This window comes from Symphalangus syndactylus, chromosome 11, assembly GCF_028878055.3.
Source record: "Symphalangus syndactylus isolate Jambi chromosome 11, NHGRI_mSymSyn1-v2.1_pri, whole genome shotgun sequence".
NCBI classification, from domain to species: Eukaryota; Metazoa; Chordata; class Mammalia; order Primates; family Hylobatidae; genus Symphalangus; species Symphalangus syndactylus.
In genome coordinates, this window is record NC_072433.2 from 70,734,785 (window position 1) to 70,757,568 (window position 22,784).

The 22,784-nt window shown below is 34.9% G+C and overlaps 1 protein-coding gene across 10 annotated transcripts in view; it reads left to right on the top strand.

The window, feature by feature from the left end:
• The window catches only part of XRCC4 (X-ray repair cross complementing 4), a 315,918-nt gene that overhangs the window by 113,008 nt on the left and 180,126 nt on the right, over positions 1-22,784 (top strand). For all 10 annotated transcript variants that reach the window (XR_010114442.1, XM_055233415.2, XM_063612826.1 and 7 more), the window contains exons 4-5: positions 14,023-14,189; positions 21,878-22,033. Coding sequence is in view for 9 of the 10 variants with exons in the window: in XM_055233415.2 (XP_055089390.1) it covers positions 14,023-14,189; positions 21,878-22,033 (323 nt within the window). In the remaining variant the exon portion in view is untranslated. The remainder of the gene's footprint in view (positions 1-14,022; positions 14,190-21,877; positions 22,034-22,784) is intronic.

A 22,784-nucleotide genomic window follows, 5' to 3' on the forward strand; every position in this document is an offset into this window, starting at 1 on the left:
ACATGGTTCAATCAGGAAACTAAACCAGAGTAGGTACTTCAACAAAGATTTAATATAGGGAATTACCAGGAGAATTGAAATAGCCAAAAGGGAACACAGGTAAGCCAGAGATTAATGATTACAGGAAGAGGCTACCACATCAAAGCAGTGGGAACAAAAGTGAAAAAACTGGCATTACCAGAACCAATGAGCTTACAGGAGATGTCTGGTGGAGCTCAAACTTGGACCTGTGAATAAGGGAGTGCTGCCTGGCTGTTGGTGCTTAGTCAGAAGTACAGCAAAAGTGCCTGTAGCGCCAGGGGATGGACTGCTGAAGTGGGGTTGCTGCCTATCCATATCTTTGAGGTTTGCAATATGGCAATTCTGGGAGAGCCAAAACAAGTAGGAAGTTGAAGCAAAATGCCCTTGTTGAAGCAATGCTGATAGATTTATGTTAAAATAAAAACAACTCCCTTTCCCCAAACAGGAAGAAAACCTCTGGTTTTCTCATCCTTCTTTGTAATCTCTTCTAGTGTATCCTGTTACCAGAATGGAAGGGAAAACCAGGTGACATTAATGAGCAGAGTATAGAATAGTTGCTGTGGCCTGAGAGATAACCAGCACAATCCACAGCTACTCAGCATATGAATACCCTCCTGTGCATATTCGAACTTCCATACCAAACAGCAATAACAATTTCCTGCTTCTGCTTAACAGGATCCAACTGTTTTTTCTTCAAATGAAGGTGCTCTCATGCTCACTCACGTAAATAAATATACAGTATCCAACTCTTGGTGTATTAATTTATCTTCTAATTCAGGAAAAACACTCCCAAAAACCAAACATCTAAATATTGTGTAACTTAAAGCCTAATTTATTAAATTAACTGTCACCAAAAATCTTTATATAAAATGACACAGAGAAAAGAAAGAAGGACAGAAGAAATTAGGTAATCTATACAAATCCCTTCACCATTGTTTTGAAGATTCTGTTTTTCTTTCTTTTGTACTGAATTCCAATATTTTGTGACCCAATGTTGCAGTGTTTGAATGTTTGTATCTCTCCAAATTCATATGTTGAAGCTTAAGTCTTCTTACCTTAATGTGATGGTATTAAGAGGTGTGGCTCTTGGGAGATGATTTGGTACTAAGGGCCAGGCCCTAATGAATGGGATTAGTGCTCTTATAAAAGAGGCCTGGGCCAGGCAATTGGCCCTTTGTTTCTCCTGTCATCCTGTGTGGATGCAGCAAGAAGGTGCCCTCTGTGAGGAACAAGCCCTCTCCAGATGCCAGATGTGCTAGCGCCTTGATCTTAGACTTCCTAGCTCCTAGAACTGTGAGCAGTAAGTTCTGTTATTTGTAAAAACCCAGTCTAAGGTATTTGGTTATCAGAGCCTGAATAGACTAAGACACATCTCTTACCTTTTCTTTGTTTATTTTGTCACACTAATGGAACATATTCTCAAATAGCTTCTTATCTGAATATGTATTTATCATTTTAGGGCATTAATTCATTGACTTCTGGTATCTAGCACTGTTATAAAAATCCAGCACCATTCTAATTCATTATCATTTATCTGTAACCTATTTTATTGTTCTGAAAGCTTTTAGAATCTTCTTGTTTTTCCCCAGTCTTCCAAAAATTAATGATGCTATATCTTGATATGAATCTTGTTTTAATCTGGTGTGCAAGGTTCTTAGTGGACCCACATCTAAACATTTTTTAATTTATACATTTTTTTCTTTTATGTCTTTTAAAATTCTGTCTCCTTTATGGTATCAATTTTAAGCTTCCTGTAATGACTCCGTCTTACATTTTGTCTCCTGTTTTTCATTTATTTGTGTGTGTGTGTGTGTGTGTGTGTGTGTGTGTGGCACATCAAGCCTGTAAGTGTGGTTTCTACCTAAGCTCTAGCACTCAATATGTGGACTAGAGTATGTCCTCTCGGGAAAAGCCATGTAAACATGGATCCAGTCCTATTTCAGTATCTGCCAGTTTCTGTCTGCTTTTGGTGATTTTCCAGTCCCTTGAAATAGTGTTTTTGCTGTTGATTTTTGTTTGTTTTGTTTGGTCCAGAATTTATAATTGTTATCTTTAAAGGGTTAGTGTAATACAACTTACTTTGCCATTACCTGAACTGGAACTACCTCATTGTTAACTTTTCATTACTTTTTTTTTGGCAAGAAAATTCAATTATATGCATGGTTACCATCTATCATACTCCCTAGCTTCTCCCAGTCTCATTAAAAATAGATGTTAAAGAGATGCTAATAGATGTTAACTACCTTATGGGCCATTTTCTTATTAAAAACAACTTGAAGATTTTAAAATGTTTTTTAGACCAACGATTTGTTTTTATCTTGTCTCTAGGTAAATAAGATTGTATAGCAAAGTAAATATTACAGGTTTTTCCGGGGAATATTTTGAATTGAAATGTATTTTTAGAAGTTTGGCATTAAATCGTAAGTAAAGTTTAAAAAAATTTTTAATAAATATTTTTGAATGAAAAAATTTGGCAGAATTTTTAATCCATTATTTAGAAAGACAATTATTAAGGTTTGAAAAATTTCTTAGAAATAAGAAACCAAACATAAAATTAACATACTAAAATTTGATATTTTATTTTAATTAGGAATTTTAAAATACTTATTTTTATGATTTTTAAAAGATCACTAGTTTTGAGTTTATTCAATGATAAATAATAATGGCCTTATAGTTAACAAAGTTTTTATGAAAATTTTTTTCAAATTTTTAATGTCAGTGTAATAATGCCTTTTAACCAATCATGCTATTTCATCAAATAAATTTAGTTCAGTGACTTGCATGGGGGAAGGGGTGGTGGAGATTGACTTTAATATCTGACATTTTTAAATGGGAAGGAGCTAGAATTTTGTAGTTAGGAAAAAAAAATTACTGTTTTAATTTAATTTTTTTGTAGAATGTTATGAGAGACCTAATTGTTCCTAAACAGGGAAAACGGGTTTAAATTCAGAAAAAAATTACTCATAATATTTTACACTGTGTTCTATTAAGTTATAGTTTCTGAGTATCCCATAGCATGATATTTTATCATATTATAACTTTTGGCCAGTATTTGCTTACTCACTGTTTCTATGAGCGACAGAATCTACGCAACAACAAACAGTGATCCCAGCCCCAGTTAGATTTTTCTCTTTCATAGGCACTCTGGAATGCTACTGTGTTAAAGTAATTAACCATTTTGAAAAGACAAATCAAATTTAAACTGACTCAAGAGTGTGGTTTTTTCTACCCTTTGATGTTATTTTTGTTGTGGTTTATTTGCAAAACCCTTCACCAGTCATCTTTAGATATTGTTCACAAGTCTCCTATGGGATAAATCATTACTTTGAATAGGAAGGTTACAAGTGTTTATTCAGGATCCCACTATAAATCGAGGTCAATACTGGGATTCTAACGTAGAGATTTCTAAGGTTCCCATATACTATAATTGTTTTGATATGACCAAGGGGTAAAAAAGAATAATAAAAGACTGAGTAGGCATTTACATCTATATTTCTACTTACAGATTATTTAATAGTGTTATCAGCTATAGTATAGGAAGTCTGATTCAAGACTAAACAATGGAAAACATAACCAAAGGACATAACTATGGGCATCTTGATTAGATGAAAAAACGTAATGGTCCTAAATGGGGGGAATTCATTTTGGAAGGAAATTAATTCCTTTCACAATAATTTGAAAATTAGTGTAGTTCCAAACCACATGCCCAGCATTTAAAAAAAAACACTTTATTAAGGTATGATTGATATACAAAAAAGTATGTATCATATATATATATAAAACTTAATGAGTTTGTTGATAAGTATACACGTGTGAAACCAGTATTTTTCTTTAAGTTGCTGTATTTTGTTTATTTTGGTTTGGATTTGTCTGAAATTCATAGTCAAAATTTCATGGGATGTTCGTGGTAAAACTAGATGATGAATGTTTGAAAAAAGAATTAAGAGATGGAGCTTTAGTTCTTAATAATAAAACATAGTATAAAGCTATAATAATTAAAACAGCATGTTATTGGTAAATGGATAGAAACTAATGAGACCGAATAGCAAGCTCAAAAGCATACTTAAATATATATAAATACTTAATTTCTTTTCTTTTTTTTTTTTTTTTTTTTTGAGACGGAGTCTCGCTCTGTCACCCAGGCTGGAATGCAGTGGCACAATCTTGGCTCACTGCAAGCTCTGCCTCCCGGGTTCACGCCATTCTCCTGCCTCAGCCTCTCCGAGTAGCTGGGACTACAGGCGCCCGCCACCACACCTGGCTAATTTTTTTTTGTATTTTTTTTAGTAGAGACGGGGTTTCACCGTGGTCTCGATCTCCTGACCTCGTGATCTGCCTGCCTCGGCCTCCCAAAGTGCTGGGATTACAAGCGTGAGCCACTGCACCCAGCATAAATACTTAATTTCTAATAGTGGTATTTCATATGAGTAAGGAGAGAATAGATTGCTAAATAACTGGTGAAGAAACATTGGTTAGGTATTTGGAGAGAGAAATTAAAAAATGAAAATATAGGTGAATAATCACTTTCTTTGATAGGCAAAGACCTTAAAACGAAACTATTTTTAGACTTAACTACTTTAAAATGTAACTGCTCCACAGGTAATATTGCCAAACCAGAAAAATACTTGCAGCATGTATGACAAAGTGTTAATTCACTTCACTGACAAACAATTTCTGAACTCTTACTATGAGCATAGAGCTTATGCTTGGGGTGGGGAAAGGAAACAATAAACATTTACAAATTAGATAATTTCAGATAATCACAACTCTTATGAAGATTATAAAATATTGTTTCTCAATACTTGTACTATTGGCATATCTTTTTAGGACTATTGGGAAGATTCTAGAATGATTATATCCTAGTTAAAGAAGCCAAGGAAAAAATATCTAGAAAAGTAGTACTGAGCAGAGAATTGAATAAAGTAAAGGAGAAAACCGTGAATTTTGAGGAGAACATTCTTGGAAGGATCTGCAAAGACCCTCTATTAGTGTTTTGTTAAAGGTGAAACAAAGTAGCACATACTTAGTGGTTTCCTTGTCCCATCCAGCTCCTAGAGGCTTTCAGCATTCCTTAACTGTGACTACATCACTCCCAATTTCTGCTTTATTTGCACATCACCTTCTTACTGTGATCTCCTTCCTTTCTCTTATAAGGACCATTATGATTACATTGGACCCACCTGGCTGATTCATGATACTCTCTCTCCCTGTCTCAAGATCTTTAAGCTAATCACATCCCTAAAGTCCTTTTTGCCACATAAGGTAATATTCACGGGTTCTGGAGATTACAACACAGACATGGGGGAGGAGGGCTACTGTTCAGCTTCCCACAGACCGTGATTCAGTGTTGTCATTTTCAATTGCTACAGTAGCAAATTACCGCAAACTTAGTGCCTCAAAACAACATAAATTTACCAAACATAACATAAATATATATTTTACTTCTGTGGCATAAAAGTTCAATATAGGTCTCAGCTAGCAAACATCAAAGTGTCAGCAGGGCTGTGTTCCTTTCTGGAGGCTCTACAGGAGAACCCATTGCCTTGTCTTTCCCCGTTTATAGAAACCACATACATTTTTGGCTCATGGCCCACTTCTTCCATTTTTAATGGTAGCAGTTTTATATCTCTCTGTGTGTATCTTCACCACTTGTAACTCTGACTGCAGCTAGGAACATTTCTCTAATTTTAAGTATTTATGTGAATACATTGGGCTCACCCAGAAAATAATGAAGAATAATCTCTCGTCTCAAAGATTATAACCTTAATCACGTCTATAAAGTCCCACTTTGCTATGGATGGTAACATCCCAAGTTTCAAGAATTAGCTTGTAGACATCTTTGGGGGAACATCATTCTGTCTACCACATTCAGGAATATTTTGACCTATTCAAGCATAGAAAGAAGGCAAGTGGCAGGGGCACAGCAAAGGCAGGGAGAATGGTGAGAGATGAGATTGACACGGTAGTCACAGGCCAGACTGCTGTCCATTGGAGAGTATTTCAAGAGAGAATAGGATGTCATAAATTAAAGAAATAGATCAACATTAATCTACAGAAGTTTCTGGGATGATAAAAATGAGATGATAGATTCTGTATCTTATCTGTTTTTGGCTGTATCTGTACTGTGCAGTACAGCAACCGCTAGATATATGTGGTTGTTGAACACTAAAATGTGACTTGTGTGACTGAGGAACTTACTTTTTAATTTAATGAAATTTAAATTTAAATAGTCATGTGTGACTAGTGACTACTGTATTGAACAGAACAGACAATACATACATTTTGGGAGAAGTTTTGCGATGACAGGAGCAGAAAAATGGACAATAGCAACTAGAGGGATATGGGATTAGGGGTGTTTTTTGTTTTGTTTAGATTGGTAAAATTAAAGCATATTTGTATTCATTATGTATTATTGAGTAACACATTACCACAAATTTAGCAGCTTAAAACCATATACATTTATTAATCTCACTGTTTCTGTGGGTCAGGAGTCCAGGTAAGGCATTGCTAGGTCTCACGTAAAAGCCGCAATTAAGGTGTTGTCCAGGGGCTGTGGTCTCATTTCAAGGTGAAGGATCTGCTTTCAAGCTCAGTGGGGTACCGGCACAGTTGAGTTCCTTGTAGCCTTTTGGACTGAGGGCCTCAGTTTCTTGCTGGCTATGATGGTTAATTCTATATGTCAGCTTGGCAGGGCCATAGTGCCCAGATATGTGGTCAGACATTCTGGGTGTTTTCGTGAGGGTGTTTTTGGATGAAATTAATATTCAAATCAATGGATTTTAAGTAAAGAGGATTGCCCTCTGTGTTAGTCCATTCTTGTGTCACTGTAAAGAATTTCATGAGAATGGGTGCTTTATAAAGAAAAGAGGTTTAATTGGCTCATGGTTCTGCATGCTGTACAAGCAGCACAGTGCCAGTGTCTGTTCCTGCTGAGGGCCTCGGGAAGCTTCCAATCATGGCAGATGATGGAGAACTGGCATGTCACATGGCAAGAGTGGGGGCAAGAGAGAGAGAAGGGGGAGGTCTCAGATCCCTTTAAAAAAGCACTTCTCACATGAGCTAAGTGAGAGGAGGCCCCACCTAGAGATACAGATTTGGCAGTTTTCAGCTTATTTTTAATAATGGAAGCTGTGATTGTGAATAACCCTACCAACCTCTATAGAGTTAAATAAGAAGAGGGCCAAGGAATTATTCCAGGAAACAATACTGTTACCTCTGAGTAGACGATAGAGAAGCATACTGAAAAGATATGACTAGATACCTGTGATGAGATCTGGAAGAGTGTCAGGGAATCCAAGATTCTGTGTAGAAAGAATACCAATCTGTATTTCTTCATCAGCACCTAATACCAAAAATAAAGTAGCAGGCAAATAATAGGCAACCCCTGCCCTCTCCCTCTGACCAATCCGGTTAATATAGGGAAAGCCTTCTAGCTGGTTGAGTTCATATACAATATAACGTTTCATTTTTAATTGTAACACATAATTAAGCCAGGATATATACCCTAAATGTAACTATATTGTCCATGAACCAAAAGACTCATCATCTCTATTTAAGACAATAGTAGCGTGAATATTTATAGCCCTTCAATGTAAAGTAACTTCTGAGATTTCTGTACTATGTAGACCTTTGTGGAGTTTTTTTTTTTTTTTTTTTTTTTTTCTCTCAAGAACTCTCTGATTCCCGCTATGACTTTTGCAATTATTAAGACCTAAATAAGAATTCTTAGATGACACACTTGAAATATTAAATGGTATAACCTAGCCTTAAAATGCTTATAATTTTTGTAGCACAATAATTACAATTTTGCATACTTTTCACCTCTAGATTATTGCATTTTGATTTTAAGAACCTGTAAGATCCAAAATACATGGAGCCTTGCTTGATTATATGATCAGCTTGAGATGTATAAGCATTTTTTATTAGTTCTAAGAAATTTGGGCAATAATATGTTGTAGTTGGGAAGATGAGATTAGTAGTTTTACAAATATAGTTTTCTTATCTTTTTTGAAGGAGTCCTTATCAGTATCCTTTTCTCAGTTCCAGTTACTTTTTAAGATCAGTGTGAGCAGTTGTCAACTGAGATATGTTACTGTCCCTTTTAGGAGGTGCATTTGTGATGTTCTTTATTTAAATCTAAAACAAACATTTCAGGCCGGACTCAGTGGCTCACATCTCTAATCTCAGCACTTTGGGAGGCCAAGGCAGGCATATCACTTTAGGTCAGGAGTTTGAGACCAGTCTGGCCAAAGGGTGAAACTCCATCTCTACTAAAAATACAAAAATTAGTCAGGAATGGTGGCAGGTCCCTGTAATCCCAGCTACTCAGGATGCTGAGGCAGGAGAATCACTTGGACCCAGGAGGCAGAGCTTGCAATAAGCCAGGGTCATGCCATTGCACTCCAACCTGGGTGACAGAGCGAGAATCTGTCTCAAAAAAATAAAATAAAGTAAAAAGTAAACATTTCAGAAAGTCACTAAACCGGAGAGTTCAGGATATAAAGCCTTAGGACACATGTAGTTGATTCAAAACTACAGCAAAAAGTTGATCAACTTGTAGTTGATGATGAACATAGCTAGGTCAAGGTAATACAGTTCAGTCACCTTTTTTTAAACATATCTTGATCAATTTCCTATATTACTAGAATTTTACAACTATATATCAACTATATATATGCAACTGTGTATATATCTACAATAGACAATATTCTGCATTATGAACTGTAATGGATAGACTACTGTTTTTAGTATACATATATCTAGATACAGCTAAACTTTTCTCTGATGTGAATAAATTTAAAAGCACTCACTGCAACAAAATGAGATTCTATCTGGCCCTTATTCGCCTAGTAATAACATCAAGATACCTTTATTTTTCATTTTCCTTTAGTTCCACATCTTGGTTCCCAGGATAGTAATGAACTTTAATTCTGGAAGTTTATTTAGTCTACTTTGATAATATATTGAAACTGAAACCCTTTAGTGGATATATTTTAAACAGGGTATCAAGTCACACCTTGATAATCTCCTCCCCTCAGAAACACTTAGAATGGCCACAAATAACTTTCTAGGAATTAATGTTATTCATAGTATTTATTTTGTATGCTTTGCTGATACTTTTATTTGTGTGGCCATTTAAAAGAACCTGAAAACTGAGTATATAACTATACATTCTTTAAAAAACATCTGTTTAATTATTTTCAAATCTATGTATTATGATAGTATTAAGTGCTATTAAGCAATCTTTAACTGTGTCCTTTTTGTTTAAATTATACTAATCAATAAATAACCCTGTCATGTCTTTATTTCTTAATTTGGACTGAATCACTGCCCAAATCCCTTACCTATCCTATTATAGTTTCTTAATGAGGATTATTACAATAAATAAATAATCAAAATTTTATCAAGCACTTAGTATGGGCCAGAGCTTTGAAAGATAATTTGGAGGCTATGGAAGAAAAAAAAAAGAGGGTCCCAGATCTCAAAAAGCGTGAAATCTAAAGGGAAAGACTACATTTCTGAAACAACCAAAGAAAAATATAAGCAGGATATAACTGAGTAATACATTGTATGAGACTGAAATATTAAGACTAGAGAGGCCAATATAGGCTGATATGGTTTGGCTGTGTCTCCATCCATATCTCATCTTGAATGGTAACTCCAACAATTCCCACGTGTCATGGGAGGAACCCGGTGGGAGGTGATTGAATTGCAGGGGCAGGTCTTTCCTGTGCTGTTTTCATGATAGTGAATGAGTCTCATGAGATCTGATGGTTTTAAAAAAACAGGAGTGGCTGGGCACAGTGGCCCACACCTGTAATCTCAGCACTTTGGGAGGCCGAGGTGGGAGGATCATGAGGTCAGGAGTTCGAGACCAGCCTGACCAACATGGTGAAACCCTGTATCTATTAAAAATACAAAAATTAGGGCGTGGTGGCCCACCCCAATAATCCCCGCTACTCAGGAGGCTGAGGCAGGAGAATCACTTGAACCCGGGAGGCAGAGGTTGCAGTGAGCCGAGATTGTGCCACTGCACTCTAGCCTGGGTGACAGAGTGAGACTCTGTCTAATAAAAACAAAAAACAGGGGTTTCCCTGCATAAGCTCTGTTTTTGCCTGCTGTCATCCATGTAAGATGTGACTTGCTCCTCCTTGCCTTCTGCCATGATTGAGAGGTCTCCCCAGCCATGTGAAACTGTAAGTGCATTAAACCCTTTTTCTTCCCAGTCTCAGGTATGTCTTTATCAGCAGTGAGAAGACCAACTAATACACAGGCTAACTTAGTTAAAAAGAACTTGGCCTGGGCTTTGAGGTGATGGTAAGGGAGTATGGTATTTAATCTTGGACTTGAAGGGTTGACAAAAAGATATCCAGAATAGACAAACCCCTGGCTAAAGAAAATGTGTATGTTTTCTGAAATTGATAATTTTTAATGCAGATTAAATTTAAAAAGCTAAAACTATTTATTCTATCACTTAGAATGATAACTATTAAGAGTCAACTAGTGAAATCTATGATTATCTTTATATATATATATATATACATATACATATACATATATATATTATATATATTTTATTTATATATATATTTTTGAGACGGAGTCTTGCTCTGTCACCAGGCTGGTGTGCAATGGCACGATGTTGGCTCACTGCAACCTCTGCCTCTTGGGTTTAAGCAGTTCTCCTGCCTCAACCTCCTGAGTAGCTGGGACTACAGGCGCACGCCACCACGCTCAGCTAATTTTTTTTGTATTTTAGTAGAGACAGAGTTTCACCATGTTGCCCAGGCTGGTCTCAAACTCTTGAGCTCAGGCAGTCTGCTCACCTTGGCCTCCCAAAGTGCTAGGATTACAAGCTTGAGCCATCGCGCCTGGCCGATTATCAATATTTTAAAAGTTAATTGCTCTTAACTTCTTTACATAGAGAAATGCAGACATAGCTTAAACTCTTAGATTATAGGTAGACTGAGGTTCCTAACACAGATCTGTGTACTCTGAATTATTAATAAAATTGAGAACTAACTACAAAAAAACTCTTAATTTTATCTGTTTCTAACAGAAGAGACATGCTCTCAAAATGTCTTTAATATGTGGTTTCTGACTCTGCTGTACCATTCGAAGTCATGGTTTTATACTGTAGATTATTTTGAAGTGACAGAACTGATAAATAAAGAACAGCTGTGACAGTAACCTTATATGTCAAACTAGAAACTAGAGTGAAAAATTTAAAAATTGACACACAGTACAATATAGCTTTTGTGCTAATTTGCTGGCGTTAAAATGATACTTTAATTGCTGCTTTTCTTTTGTTGTGAGACAGAATAAAGATGGACTGGATGTAGAGGTAGAACACAGAAATACTTTATACTTCTCAACTCATTGAGCCTGATATGAGGCCCTTTTTGAAGTCCAGTGCATCTAGACATGTGGCCCCTTGCATCTGTAATCATGTGCACAGGCTAGAACAGCAGCAGTGAAGGTCAAAGAGTGCCTCCTGCCCCTGGCTACGAACCGTGTGTATACGGGCCAAATACTTTTGAGAATTTTAAAAAAAATTAATCTGAGTATTTCAAGTAAAATCCTTTTCTTTGATTAAATTTCTAGATACTTTTAGTTTACTTTTGTGTAGAATAACAGATGTCCTTATCTATTGAAGGACCAGAAACTGGTGACAATAATTAGAAAATAGATATAAAAAAAGTTGTATACTTTTAAGAAGAAATGACATTTCATGTTTATTTTACACTGATTAGCTGCAAAAAGATCTAAGAGGGTTTTGGAATTTTTCATCAGTGTGTTTGAGTGATATTTTGAAAGAAGTTGTTATTAATGACTTAAAATTAGTCCTTTCTTTGTCATCTGAGATTGAAGTGTAGAGGGCTAGACTTGTTTATCTCTTCATTTGTATTCAGGATCAAAGTGTGGGATGAATTCTTTATCCTTTTGGCATTTTGAAACTTTTCAAATGTTAAAAAAAACTTTTTATTGCTAAAAATGTCCACTTCTCTCAAAGCTACCTGACACTTGTTATAATAAAAGGATACAAAACCACTTTGTGGGTTTACGTTTTGCTATTGTAACCTATTGTCTAAAATAAAGTAAGCTTATTTTTTTCTCTTGCTTTGTATCAACTCAAAACAATAATATTCTATAGGTGACATTTTTTTCCTTTTCGTTGTTTTTGTTTTTGTTTTTGAGACTGAGTCTCGCTGTATCACCCAGGCTGGAGTGCAGTGGCATGATCTAGGCTCACTGCAACCTGTGTCTCGCAGTTCAAGCGATCCTCCTGAGTAGCTGGGCTTATAAGCACGCACCACCATGTCTGGCTCATTTTTGTGTTTTTAGTAAAGACTAAACACTGTCTTTACAACACTGTGTTGGCCAGGCGGGTTTCGAACTCCTGACCTCAGATGATCTCCACCTGCCTTGGCCTCCCAAAGTGTTGGGATTACAGGAGTGAGCCACTGCGCTCTGCCAGGTGACATTTTTCTTTAACTTTGTGTGTGTATTTACACTCAGAGAGGTTTCAAAAGGTAACTGTTCAAATTTACTTTCAATTTATTTATTCTTTATATAGGTAAAACTTTCTTATTTAAGCTTATATGCCTGTTAAGTGGGCTCATATTTCATTGCATGAGAAAACTGCAACTGCTTTTTCAAACTGTACGAATGCAGTTTCACAGTGGATGTCTCTGTTAGTGAAGTCTGCTTTTATTTGTAAATTGCGTAATAAAGATTTTTCTCAGAATTCTCAGCCATGTTAAATATTTCTTAATCTGTATGTAATATATTTATAGAAATATTCTTTTAAAAGCAATACCTTTTGGAAATATTCTTATCAGATAAATGGCATAATAGAAATTCGCGATCTAGGAGACAAAAAACAAAAACCCAAAACAAAAACAAAAACAATTCTCATTTTACTCTTCTACGGACTCAGTGCTGCTAGCATCTTTCTTTGGAATTATGTGTAGGTTCTGAACCTAATTCTTCCCTTACTTTTTGTCTAATTGGGATACTCTTACCAAGAAACAGCACTACAGCATAGCATAGCAGAGTCTTGACTTTACCCCTTCAATAACTTGGATAACTACTCTGAACCTGAGTTTACTGATCTATAATACGGATATGATAATAGTTCTCTTATGGTGAAGATTTATCCTAGTTTATATTTTTGCTACACTTGAGTTATACTTCAACCAAAAGATGTGGTAACTGAATAATAATCATCATAATTTGTTATCTGCTATAATAATTTTAAGGATAAATATAATCATTATTACTAATCATGAAGTTTCAGCATCCTTATCAGCCAAATGGGGAATACCTGTGTTCCCTTCAGAATTCCATAAGTGTAACTAAAACTATTTGAGTATTTTATTTTAAACTGTACCCTGGTAGAGGAATTAAGGTATTTTTAAGATTCTTACCTTTATGCAAAAGCACTAACGCTTGACACTTAACTTTTTTATTGGCAATTTATGGTAATAAATTATTGTCTTTAGATAAAAGAGTAATTACTGTGTAGCTACTAGTTTCCTAAAACTCTACCTTTCTCTTAGCTATAGCAAAATTTTGAGCTTTCTTCAATAAAAGGTCAGTTATTCCATTTTAGCATTTGCATGAACAGAAATTAGAGTTAAAATTATCATATATAATTCCTTTTCTTATTCTGAGCAGAGAGACTTAAAATTAGGCTTTAGCAAACATGGTAGTATGCTTATACAGTATTTATGTTGCTTTCTTTTCTGCTAGGAGATGGAAGAGTGACTTACCACTTACAAAAATTATTCTTGGGCTATATGTTGATTTATATGATAAAGTAAGAAACTTTAGGTAGTAGCCCAGTTTTTTTGCTCACTGTTTGTATATCTGGTAAATGCATTGTATTTAAATCCTTCTTACACTTTTTTCTTCTCAGAAGAAATTGTGTTCACTTAAAACCAGGCTTCTCAATCTTGATATTTTCCCCGAATTAACCATGTTTTTCTTTCATTTTAGTTCCGACTTGGTTCCTCCAACCTAGAGAAAGTTGAAAACCCAGCTGAAGTCATTAGAGAACTTATTTGTTATTGCTTGGACACCATTGCAGAAAATCAAGCCAAAAATGAGCACCTGCAGAAAGAAAATGAAAGGCTTCTGAGAGATTGGAATGATGTTCAAGGACGGTATGTACACAGTTTGCTTGTGGTATAAAAATATAGAACTCTCTTTATATTGTTATAGCTTTAAGTTAATGATTTGTAAATTTCCAATATATGTGGATTAGCACATATATATTTACCTTAACTGAATATGATTAAACCAAATTATTCATCACTGTTGTATGTTATAGGAGTACATTAACACATTATGTCATTAGTATGTGGTGGCACCAGCAAACTAATAAACAATAAGGAGTAATTGGGCATTGAAGATTAAAACCCATTAATACTAATAAAAGATTTAGGTAGTAAATATTTATAAAGATTAATTCAGCTCAAATTATAGGATTAATAATGAATTAAAAAGAGATGAAATAAATTAAAAAGAGACATGAAAAAATAAAAAAATTAAAAAGAGACATGAAATAAAATAAGCATAATTGATTTCTTATTTGGGATCAGTGAGTGGCATCTATTTCAAATTACAGTGTTCTGGCTCCTAATAGAGACTTATTTCTCTGGATTTATTGAAAATTCATACGATACCATTTTTAAAGGATGAGCTAATTGTGGCTACTGGATAAGACATTTGGAAGCCTTTTATTTTTCTGGCTTTGCCTCTTACTTTTTAAATGAGGAAGAAAAAAATAATTTTTTTTTTTAAATTATGAACTTTCTCAACTAAATCCTAATCTAGGCTGGCCCAATGTGTAACCTTTATTAGTCTATTAGTATAAGATATTTGAAGGAAATAGAATGCATGTTGTGAACACTTACCTCCTCACTTACATATATATGTGTGTGTATAATATATATATGTGTGTGTATATATATGTGCACACACATATATAGTGAGAAAGAAAATGATGTCTGAAATAATTATGTGGAATATATATATAATAATGATAATAGTTATTGGTACATCCAGTAGATTTTTAAAATCTTTTGCTTAAATAACTAAAGCATGGGAACAGTTATCCAACATATTTAGGGTCTTTTTAGTGCAACCATTGTGCTTGCTCTATATGGACATTAGTGACTATATGTGGAAGTATATGAAAAATGGTGAAGGTTTTACCACTATCAATATATATATGTGAAAATGAGGCTGACTAAAAGAGATTATTTTTCTGTACATTCAATTGTATTTATTAACTAATGCAAAACATGTAAAATTAAGTTCCTAACACCTAGTGTTATTTGGCTTTCATGTATTATATTAAGAAAGTGGTTATTTTGTTCTATCTTAGATCTACATTTTTATCTCCAATTATTTTTATATATTATATATAAATAATATAAAAATGAGACCAAATCCAAACTGTGTATTAGGAAACCATGCAGAAAAAGTTAATTTTTCTCTTTAACTACTGTTTATTCATGAATAAAGATGAATTCGATGTCATAGTATGAATCAGTATCAGATATCTGTACTACAAAGCATTTCTTGGACCTGTATCTGTAGCTTGGGTGTATTTTCTATGTAATATGTGAAATAAATCAAATTAAAGGAGATGTGCTATGGTCGTGATAAGCTCAGAATACCCTCAGGATGATAGGAAATTTGATCCACAAATTGCCTACAAAAATGCAGACTGGGTACTTGGTACTTGAACAAATTGCTTTAAAATGTCTGCCAGAGGTTGAAAGAGGTATTATCTCATCAGTATTCAACACCACTCCCATAGAATTGAAAGCAGCAGGGAACGAAGATGAGGAATTAGAGACAAATGCACCCTGTGCTGTAACAGTGTGTGCAAGGGGCACATATTGTATGTGGCTCACAGATGCTTGATTTGCTATTTCTGGACTATCCAGCAAGTGCTTTTGTCTTGTTGTGGCAAGAGATTTCCTGTTTGATCAAAAGCACAGCCATGTACCCTGTCACCTGCCTTATTACGATCCAGCTATTTTTTTGATAATACTGTGTCAGATGTCTTCTTCAGGGTCTATAGATGTGTGCCATTGGGGTGGCCCTATGTCCTGAGAGGAAAGAGAGTCCACTCCAGAAAATTCTAGTCTCTTTATTGTATTCCAGATCTTAGATTAGTTGCTTTGAATTTTTCCCAAATTTGATTTTCTCTCCCTTCAGAGGACAGAGGCCACTTTAAGGAGCTGTAAATACATCTTGATCGTGGCCAAGCAGCAGTTTCTTAGTGTTCCCTCACTAGAGCCTTTGCATGCTGGAAAGGATTTACAGCTTTAGCTTCCATAAGGCAGTAGTTCTAATTAAGTGTCTTTAGGGAGATTAGAAATAGGACATGAGCATATGGAGTTAGGTAACTGGGGACATAGAAAGTAGAGAATCACTAGAGTTGGGGCCATGATGTTAATCCTGGCAATAGTTAGTTTTGGGGGAAGCCTCTGATCATTCTTGGGTCAGTGTCCATTCATGATCCAAACATTTCTTCTATACTACATATGAAGGGATGGGAGAGTGGTGTTAAATAATGGGGAAGGACACAATGTAAGGGATGGGAATTCCCGCAGAAGCAATGGTAGATGGGTCTGAGATACATTTACTACACAATAGGATATTATATGAGCATAAAATAGTTGTGTACACATGTGTTTATTAACGTGGAAAATGTTGATCATATATTAAGGTGAGACATGTGCATCACCACAAATATAAACAATATCCCATTGTTTGCAAAAAATGTATTTATATAGAGAATTCTAGAAGAAGAAAATTAAATGTTAGTAGTGTACATCTGGAATTGTAGACTACATTTTCCTTTAATTTTGGGGAGTATTTTTTGTATATGTTTTAGTATTTAAATATGTATCACCGTTATAATCAGAAACAACTATAAAGCTATTTTCATTTGGGATGATGGTGGAGAATAAACAAGGCTTGAGTGAGGAATGAGAAATTACAGCATAAGTAAAAAGTGTGAGCTTTGATGCATAGAATTTTAACATATATATTTGCTGTTATTTTTAATTACCACTTAATAATTGTGTTCTTGGCTCCATTTTGAACAAGTGGCATCACTGGATTAATTTTGTATAGTTGAGATAAAGGAGGAAACATTTAAGATGTGTATGTGAATCCTTAGGTTACTGGCTATATTTATTTCATGGGTTTTCTACTTAATTACAGATAAAAACTCTCAAGTTCCATGTTACTGAATAGGTGTTTTGTTTGCACTCAGACTTCTACTTAGAAATTATCTGCCTTTATTCTGAGTTATAGTTATTAAACCCATAATTGGAGGCAGTTTTCAGGGAATTGGGTTGACACTCACTGAATCATCAAAATAAAAGACCTTGAAAGCTCTTCTACTTCATCTCTCTGCCTTCAAGATAGAATCACATTATATCCAGATGAATTCAGTCCGATTTTTAAAGACCTCAAGAGATGTCTTCATCTCCCCTTGGTAGCCCGTTACAGTGTTTAAGAACTGTCACAGCCAGAAAATTCTTTCTTCCATCTATGGGTAATCTGAATCCTTCACGGTATAGTTGAAGGCCATTTCCTCTTGTTCTCTTGTCAGAAAGGATAAGGAACAGCTGTTCACCATCTTCTTCTATACTTAAAGCCTTATTAAATCTCTTTACCACTGCTTGCTTTTCCAGTTCTTTTTAGCTTTCTTTGTCTTCTCAACTCTATTCAGACTTTCTTTCGCTGTACAACCCTGACCTGGGCCAGATATAATTTTGGCCAGAACTGATTATTAGTTTAAGGATTACTGCACTGTGCCTAAGTACCATATGTTCACGTTTATGTATCTATTATTTTATTTTGAGCTATCATTTAATCTATTGTTTCATTTTTGGTGTTATTTCTGCATGAAATTGTTGTGTTTTTCCTCCTAGTTTGTTATTGTTTTGACATGTTATTCTTAGATTGTTTTCCCACACAGAGGTATTTTATTTTGAATATTCAGTATTTTTTTGTATTTTTTTATCCTTTTAATTTTTTTTTAAAAATTACAATTTTTTTGTCCAAGGTTTTAGATACCTCAGTGCCAGGTTACTAATTAAATTTAGCATTATTGTTCTATTTTCCTAGTTATTGTAGAAAGAATGAAGTATCATTAGACCTTTCTTGTTTGATATTATTTGTGATTTCGTCCCAATCTGAGATTTGCCTGGATTTGATCCTTGGACTAGTGTGGTCTGATCTAGTTGTACATGGGCTTTTTGTTAGTGTCAGCAGGCTTAGTAGTGAATCCCATGTCTCTTCTCCATTAAATGTTCTCACCTAATAATTCCTGTCCAATTTCTTGAGGCGTAAGCTTGATAGGAAGCACGTAATGGAATGCATAGTAACATCATAATGCTCTAGGAGAGGATTTGCATTAAAAATTAGGTGGCAGTGATACTACATACCTCTTAGTTACTGATTATTAGATAAAAGGATAGCATTCTCTGAGTCTTGAAAAATTGAAAGTTAAGAGTAAATTCATGTCATGCAACTGTTCACACTAATACTTTTTCTCCAGTCAGCTCCCACTCCCCCACTTTTCTAGGAAGTGTTGTCCAGTTTGATGATCAGAAGTTTGGTTGCAAAAAAATCCTGAAGCTTTGCTGAAACCAAGCAAGGTTAACTCACATGATACTATTCATTCTATTGACTTTGTTTCCCTGTCACAGAAATGTTTCCTTTGACAACATAGTTCTGATACTGGTTACTTAAGATTAACAATATTCTTTAGGAATATTATATGATATTTCATTTTGATATTTATTTTCGCTTTGAATGTGTCATACCAAATGTTAATTTTAATGAAGGTTTGGGAATTAGCTTGTTAGTTGTTAAGTACACATCATCTTTCAGTCAAGAATTATTGAAGTGACTTATATGGAAATTAAATATAGACTTAAACCAGATAAATTACTAATTGGTTACCATTCCTAAAATTTAATATAAGAAATTGTAATATATTTGTTTATATGTTTTCACATATTGGTTTTTACTTTGCATATGTTTGAAGTATGTTATTATATACTCAGGTATTTCAGTAATATGTATGTTTTAAAGTTTTTTTGAAAATATTATAGGAAGATGAGAATATCATGCTTACATAACACTGAATCTGAAATATAAATGTAGTGACATGTCTTTGCTTAAAATAAACTATCAATATTGCTAGCTCCTTTTCAATATTCAATTTTTTTCTAACATCTTTTTGTATACTTCTTTCTCAGAGAACTTTGCTTAATGAAGGGAATACTGTTAGACTGATAGTATTTGCCACAGTTTTTTTAAAAGCTGAAGATGAAAAACATTACTTTTACAATGGTGAATAGCTATTAAATGAGTGAAAAAATGTGATATTCAGAATCACTGTTTTTCTGTTTCCTTATAAGATGTCAATATTAGCCATTCTCCTTGGCTCTTCTCCTTTGCTGGAGGGCTATAGTCAGCCATGGTGCCCAGCAGGAATGGCATAATCCTGAAGCCCCACTTTTATAAGTACTGGCAGTGGCCCATAGCGACATGGTTCACCCAGCCTGCAAGGAAGAGCCACAGACATAAGACCAGGCAAGTCAAAGCCCACTGCAGTGCCCGGTGCCTTGTATCTGGACCCACTGGCCACTAGTAAAATGCCCCACATGAGGTTTCACACCAAGTACAAGCTGGCAAGGGCTTCAGCTTGGAAGAATTAAGGGTGGCCAGCATCTGCAAGAAGATGGCCTGGACCATTGATTTCTCTATTGATCCAAGGAGGTGAGACAAGTCCACTGAGTCCCTACAGGCCAACGTATAACAGCTGTAGGAGTACTGCTGGAAGCTTCGGGAACCTCGGCCTCCGAGAAGGGAGACAGCTACACTGAATAACTCAAATTGGCCATCACACTGACAGGACTGGTAATGTTCAGATGAAATACCTATACGAAGGAGAAAGCCAGAGTCATCAGCAAGGAGGAGGAGAACTTCAAGACTGCCATATCAGGCTGGGCGCAGCGGCTCACGCCTGTAATCCCAGAACTTTGGGAGGCTGAGGCGGGTGGATCACAAGCTCAGGAGTTCAAGACCAGTCTGACCAACATGGTGAAACACTGTCTCTACTAAAAATACAAAAATTAGCCAGGCATGGTGGCAGGTGCCTGTAATCTCAGCTACTCGGGAGGCTGAGGCAGGCGAATCACTTGAAACCAGAAGGCAGAGGTTGCAGTGAGCCGAGACTGTGCCACTGCACTCCAGCCTGGGCAACAAGAGCAAAAGTCTGTCTTAAAACAAAAAACAAAACAAAAAAACTGCCATATCAATGCCTGGCTCTTTGGCCTCTGGGCAAAAAGGACCCAGGAAGCTGCAGAACAGGATGTGGAAAAGAAAAACTAAAGCACTGTCGAGGCCTTGTAATAAATCAGCAGAAAAGCTGGGAAAATGAATAAACCACTGGGAAAACAAATAAACCAAAAAGATGTCCATATTAATTTACTCACTTTATTCGTTTGTCTAATAAGAACCTACCAAACATCTGTCGAATGCTGGGCACTGTGCTGGGCACTGAGGATACAGTGGCCAATAAAACACACATGCTGTCTGCTTTCCTGGAGTTCACATCTTTGGCAAAGACTATGCTATAAGATTTTGCTGAAATTGGTCCCAGAGAATATATTACCATATTTTCCTTTTTATCCTATGAGAGGTTCTAATTCTTTGCATCTCTAGATAGGTAGATTGTTGAAAGTTTAAGGGCGTGTATATAAAAGGTATTTAATTTGGACATTTGTGTTTCTAGTTTCACTGAAATATATATGTGTGTGTCTATATATGTACACACACATATATATTACTACTGGTATATATGTGTGTGTGTGTTTATGTACAGTATAAAAATACTAGGATACCTGTATATCAAACAACAACAATGTAAATAAGCAGTATGAAACAACATTGAAAAGAATACATAAAATAATTTGTATTTGAATCTATAAAGTAGGAATGTATTCATCATGTATGTGTATGCACGTATTAAGTATATACAAACTCAGCTATTTTGCTTTCTTTATATATCTCTTGGGAGCTTAAAATAAATACAATCCCTTGTTAGCTCATTTGAGCAGTAGAGGACGAATTATAAACAATAGAGAATTTTGTATGTTTTGTCTTACATATCTAAATTTGAAGATATGTAGTGTTTTGCATTTGCTGTTTTATTTATCTCTCCTTGGATATATCAAGTAGAATACTTTCATTGTGTATGTGTATTGCATTTCTATATGTATTTGTGTGTGTGTGTGTGGTGCTCGCTTATAAGAATATAACTGGATAAGTCATGTTCTTGTTGTGGAGCAGTTTGTTGTCTAGTAGAGAAATCAGACAAATTAGCTATGTTGCCTTATCACAAAACAAGATTGTAGTTGCTTTTACAGTAATATTAACATAGTACTGAGGAAACAGGCTACATTTACTCTTGTTTGAAATTTATCCCATAAAAACATTCTTTTGTAAATAAACCATAGATATCAATAAATTATCTTTAGGCATTTTGATTTTCTAAAGGCTTATTTATATCAGTTTTCAATTTTGATCCTTATTTCAGTACATAAATTACATTAATAACCAATAATTTCTAATTGTGTATTTAACCATCTTGATAAAACTTCCAAGTCAGTGAAAGCATTTGTGAAAATAATCTTTAATTGTATTTTCCTTGAAAAATTTTCTTGAAGTCTTCTTGATGATTAGACTGAATTATGTTAATGCCAAGCAGAACTGTATGACTAATTTGTTTACTTATTTACTTTTTTAGATTTGAAAAATGTGTGAGCGCTAAGGAAGCTTTGGAGACTGACCTTTATAAGCGGTTTATTCTGGTGTTGAATGAGAAGAAAACAAAAATCAGAAGTTTGCATAATAAATTATTAAATGCAGCTCAAGAACAAGAAAAGGACATCAAACAAGAAGGGTATTTTCGCTATCTTGTTTTTGGATGACAGATGTGTACAATTAAGTGGAATTTCTTCCCAAAGTTAATGAACCTTAGATGCCAACTTTTTGATCATATGAGATAATTTGGTAGTCTGGATGTGGATGTTCAGGCTGTTAGACAGGGGTGCCATGGGCTAGAGAGTTCTCAGGATGCTCTCTCTATGTCTGCTCAACTGTCTCACCTACACTTAAATTAAAAAACTGACATGAGGCTTATTAAAGTATTATTTAATTCTTAGACATTAGTAAGACATACTAATTTTAAAAAAACTTTCATCTGCAGAACTACAAAAGTTGGATGCACATTTGTAATCTTGATGTCTAGGCAATGGTTAACTTTAGAATCAAGTGATTAATATTAAATTCCAAGGAGCACTTATTTTATCTGATTAGAGTGTGATTATCAGTTTCATTCTTCTTTCACGTTTTCTCTGAAAGTCCATATGTACTTGATTTTTATGGAAGAATCGTAAGTGACAAATGGCTGATACGGCTTTTGATGATTGTAAGATTTTTACGCATTAGCAAATACAAGTTAGGGTCTATTGCTTTGAATCTTAGTAAGAGTACAGAATTACCATGGACATAGTATAAAAAAATTTGATATCAGCTAGTCCTAGCACAGATACTTGTCTTGCAGTCATACCTATTAGTTTATAGCTTTAGACAAGTCGCTTTATCCTCATAATAAAGGTAAAGATACCCATCTTAGGGTTTTGCAGAGATCA